This window comes from Cladophialophora psammophila (genome assembly GCF_000585535.1).
Source record: "Cladophialophora psammophila CBS 110553 chromosome Unknown aczJe-supercont1.22, whole genome shotgun sequence".
Lineage (NCBI taxonomy): Eukaryota > Fungi > Ascomycota > Eurotiomycetes > Chaetothyriales > Herpotrichiellaceae > Cladophialophora > Cladophialophora psammophila.
This window is the reverse complement of record NW_006912943.1, coordinates 344,604-349,883: the sequence shown is the minus strand read 5'-3', so window position 1 is coordinate 349,883 and position 5,280 is coordinate 344,604. Positions and strand designations below refer to the sequence as shown.

At 49.7% G+C, this 5,280-nt stretch overlaps 1 protein-coding gene across 1 annotated transcript; it reads right to left on the bottom strand.

The window, feature by feature from the left end:
* Window positions 1–990: 990 nt before the first annotated feature.
* A1O5_10984 (uncharacterized protein) lies at window positions 991–3,633 on the bottom strand (the record flags this gene model as incomplete). Its single annotated transcript, XM_007751557.1, has 1 exon — window positions 991–3,633. The coding sequence occupies one exon, from the start codon at window positions 3,631–3,633 to the stop codon at window positions 991–993; it is 2,643 nt and encodes an 880-aa protein (XP_007749747.1).
* Window positions 3,634–5,280: the final 1,647 nt, after the last annotated feature.

Genomic DNA, 5,280 nt, shown 5'->3' with positions numbered 1-5,280 from the left:
GTAGAATTTTGAGATACCATGTCGTAGTCTGCGGATAAGACGTCCTGCGCGATTAAGCATTCGTCTGCCTTTTTATCGGCAGAGTCTTCTTGAGCCAGTGGAAGATTATGAATCAGGCGATTCATCTTCAGATGGCAGCAGACGGATAAAAGGATGATCAAGGACGGATAGATTGCGACGATCCAAAGAGTAGGGTTCTGAGAGTCATCCAACCAGTCTAATTTAGCCATTGCTTGTCAAAACAGCCACTTATTTGGTGCAATGTTCTACAATGGACTGGTCTGACTTGTAGGTTTGAGGGACGCAGGAGTTCTGAAGGATTGGAAGAAACTACTGTATTGGAACAATGAATGTCTGGCGGGAAAAGGGGCCAAGGCCAGCGACCGCGAAGCAGCCTAGAAACACTGCCCCAGTGAGTCTGCCCGCATTCTTGAACTCCGTTGCAGTAGCCGCCCATGTCAACCTGCTATGAGACTAGGGCAAGCGCCGAGGCGTATTTCTCAGCCGTAGTACCAGGCTGTGCCTACTCTATTGGTTCCGGACCATGATGCTGGCGCTTCCAGCCTGGTGCTCGCTATGATTAAGTAATACATAGTAAGCCGAATCGAAAGATAAGTGGCACACTCAAAGTCCTTGCTTTAGAACGGGGGAAGCCTTCGTTGAAATTGAACACTCCCATTTACCTTGGAAATAGAGACTCTCTGTTATTCATCGTACACTGTCAATTATTGTTCACACAGCGATCGCTTGGTCGTTATGGAGCACTCTTGGAGTCCGTATTGCGAAGCAGACTGTGCCACATATCTTTAAAACCGGCTCGACAGGCACTTAAACAATAGGTTCAGGAATATCTCGTGCAGTCTTTCACTTTTGCGAGTTGTATCATTCTCACCCCGCCGCAATCAGACCCTCAAGCCACCGGCGATCAATACGAGATGATGCCCGACCTTGAATGCTTGCAGATGAGTGCGGCTCGGCTGCCTCAAACCATCAGAAGAGCGGCATAATCCTCCTCCACCACGGGGGTTTCGATCCTTCCCTGTCCTCAAAACTATCGACCCAATTCCCGATCAAGATCTTCTCGTGGAAAATCACCGCAAACTGCACGGCAACGATAAAAAGAGCAAACCCGCATGTTGAGTAGAAGAGGATGTCTCGCGTGTGGGATGATTGGCCTGTCGCCCTATACCACACCCAGAGCGGAATCATCGTGGCCGCCATGATCAAGATTAACACTGCAGGCACGCCGAAGTAGAGAATCCTGGTCATGGTCCATGGGGGTAATGAGTGCTTCTTCCTTCGCATCTTGGGTTGGTACCATGATTCGCGGTTGCAGGGGATTACCACAATTGGGCCTGCCATGCTGGCTTGGAAGTGACTTTGCTGTTTCTGTTGGGTGAATTTGTAGGATATTGAAGAGAGGAAGTCGGCTTCGACGATCGAATTTGGTCGGATTTGCCTGACAAGGAGGCTGCAGCCATTGCCGCTGATGTACTCTGTTTCGCTATCGCCTGATTGACCTTCGGTCTGGGGTAGGAGGATGCAGATCTGAGCAGTGCCCTTCACGTGCTGTGTAAGGGCACTGATGTCATGAATACTAACTTCGAAACTGATCGATAGTTGTCTTCGTTGCCAGTCTTCGTGAGCTAGTTCGAATGAAAATGTATGTGGAAGTGGGCCATTGACCGGTAGGATGAATTTGAGCTTGAGACTCGGAGGAAATACGATCCCGCCTTCGGCAAAAGCAAACGTTCCATCTGCATCTCGTATTAGTCCTTGAACCTGGGTAGGAATCCATCGCATATGTGCCGGAACTGAGGCCGATCGTGGGAGATCGCGAAACAAGAAAGACGCCGGGACTTTGGGCAGATCGCGCATCATCGCAGGGAGTCGGTCTCGCTCAGGTAGATTCATGATCTCTTTGCCGCTATATCCAAGCAGAGTAGCCATAATCCCCCACGCATCATCTGGCCACGACGTTGACCGAGCTGTCAATGCGTTCCATACGAAGGCGAACCCGACGTATTCTGAAACCACGGGTTGTGAAGCAAGCCATGCGATATGGAACGGATAGAATGCAGCCCGCAGCAAGTCGCTCAAGAAGCTTCTGGAAGGAAGATCGAGCTTTTTGAAAGCTTTTGTGGAACGCTGGAAATCGCCATACTCAATGAGTCTGTCACCGATGCAGAAAAGCATCATTGACTGTTGGGCCAGTGATGCCTCAGAGAATGTCCAACAACGTGTCATCCAGCCAGAGGACGCTACCCTCGCCATTGTCTCCGTGGTTGATATATCAGTATTTTTGATTTCTGTCAATGCTTTGTCGACAACTAAAACAGCTTCGGCGCCTGCGAACACAGGGTAGATGCGTGATATTGCCTGTTTCCGGAGCTCTCGAAATTCCGGACGCACAGCCGATGGTATACAGAATATATCAAGCCAAATGTCGAACGACTTCGGTCCCTTGAAGACATTGCGAGCCAGAAAGGGAGCGAAAGGCAGATAAAATAATCTCTCTGCCTGTATTCGCGGACGGGCTCTCCGAAGGTAGAAGGCGAGCTTGAGGAATTGACATCGGAAGACTTTGTTTTGCATTGGAATGACGATACCATCAGCCCAGACGTGGCTGAATGCAACATGGCGCTTACTGCCCTTTGCAGGAACAACTTTCAAGCTCACCCTGCTGTCCTCGTGGACCGTGCACCTGACGAGAGGAATGCCACCAGCTTTGAGTATTTTGCTGACTTCATCGATATCCGGACCGATTGCTTCGCACTTGCATCCCTGTGTCAAGTGCCGAGCTTGATGATTGGCAGGGTCGACGTCGCGTGCCACGCATTTAGAAGCATCGGCACAACGACCATGGTCGAGTTGTGGTGCATCCCTCCCCTGCAGGCAGGTGATTGACCACACAGTAGTGAGACTATAAGTATCCAGCAGTCTCAAGATCTCGTGGGAGCACCAGTTGTACTCAACCATAAGAAGCGCGAGAGGTCGGTAGGATGCTGGTAAATGCGGCCATCGGATGATATCAACCGAGATCTTGAATTTGTCGTTCAAATGTGCACCGTCCATATCGCTCGTCCATAGCATATCCCAGAGAGAACAAATCAGAATCCGTATGGAGAAAACGATGAGCTGGTGCACCTCAGTGATCGGAACCCCATAATGATCAAGTTGGTCACAGAATTTCCAACCTGCGGTGGTTGAATCATTGACGCGCTGAATCCGTTCGTCTTTGGCTTCCTTTCGCATCTTACCCACCCGAGCTCGCCATTGCGACATGTATAGCTTCAGCTTGGTCGAGTTGATGATTTGCTCACCCGTGGAAGGGTTGGTGACGATGAAGTCCTGGTTGCATGTTCTAGCACCGAAAGTGTCGGCTATTAGTCCAAAGTAGAGCCATGCTTGTACTCTAGCAAAGTACATGTCAGCGTCCTCCAATTCCTGGAGCCCAGACAAGTTTGGTGTATGCTTCTCATCTCGGTCCGCGAGACTGTGCGTTTCTGCGTAGGCGTAAAAGTTGTCGTTGGATTCGGCGACTTGGCCCAGGAATGGGATGTCGTAATATCCAAAAAACAGGACTCGACTTGACGGGCGTTGCCTGTTCTCTGGTACGGGAAGATGATTCATGTCCCTAAGATACTTATGAAATCTGCTGAGTCGAGGTCGAGAATTTGTGCTGTCCGACCCGCGGTTGTAGGGTAGACGGAGCGACAGATTTGAACGTGTATGTGCTCTGCCGGGTGAGGTTCAGCAGATCCCCGGCGTTTGGCCTGTTCCGCCTGTTTCAGTTCCAGCCCCTAATTAGCGCCTGCGCGGAGGGTCAGGCTGGTGAGGCTGTCGCATTCTCGTAATAGCTTCCCTCACTATACTATTTTGGGGTTATTTACATACCGAGGATTAAGTAAAGCCCTGTGCCGCCCCATGTGACCTGATATCCGCAGCCCTCTGCCTTTATTCGCAACGACCGCCGTTTACTCTACGAGTTAGTAGTAGAGAAATTGAATTTTGACATGATTGATTCTAGCGAGGCTATGCAAATTCTTGAATTGGAGACTTTTCTTGCCTTTCCAGAAATCGTGGAAACCAGTTCAAACCTCCCAGTCAGACCCGAAACTTCTTCTCCCTACGCAATCATCCATCTCAACCAGGCAGAGGACCTCGAGCTTCCGATTACGAAGTATGCACATGCGATGGCTGAGACACTTGCCATGACGCACTGGACGCCGAAGATAGACGCCAATGACATAGAGTTTGTACTGGGAAGCGTTCGGAAACGCCCATAACGAATACACTCACGACATCTTGGGAACTCACTCGCTATGGGTCCTAGACTTTGACTGCTGCAAGCCGCTAAGCATGGATGCTGCCGGCATCGAGCAAGTCGCTCGCGCGTTTCTGAGGAACGACCCGTACTTCCCTCGGCCTGCAATCAGCACAGAATCCTCAGACAGAAAGTCAGTGGATTGAGTTCCGAACCCGATATCTCGAGTGCAGTCAGGATCTCGTCACTGATTACGCTGTAAGCTGTCTCAATTTACCCGAGAAATTCATTGCACGGGTTACGGAAATGCACGAACAACGCACAGAGATAAAGCTATCGGCACTTCCATCTTAACAGTGCACTTGTTGGTGGATTATACATTGCCCTTGATTAGTTACATACTGCCAGATTCAATTAAATGTCTCGTTTCCTGCGCTTCATGACACCAATCACTGACTGACGGAAGATTGGCAGCCCACATTGATTGGCGAAATCCCCTTCACGAAGAGCCTGTCTTCAATATCATCAGTATTTTCATTCACCACTAGAGCACTGCGAACTGGCTTTTCGCGACATGAAGTTCCTTAAATTCTTTTTATCCTTCGGCATCATCATCATCGCATTGACATGGCATTGAACGTGCTTATCATCTGCATTCAATATGTCGTCTCCTTCAAAGCCAGCCTCGGCCGAATCTAGCCCGCTCCCTAAACTCTCCAATCTACGAGAACAACTTACTTCATACTCGGGCCGCACCCCTTCCTTCGATGCTCTGGCGATGGAAAATCTTCTCCTAGAGGACCAGCTGCTGAATGAGGCAGCGAATGAGACAGACGAATAGACTTTGAAGCGGCTCCTGTCAATGAATCAGCTATTTCCAATGTTGGGAGAGAAGAATTCTCTTGGCTATCCGGAGCTCAGCATGGACACCAACCATCTTCATGGACACTGAGCATGCATTGTATGACTAACAAGATTCTGTTAGGCTCTCTTCTCCGGACATTCAAGCTACC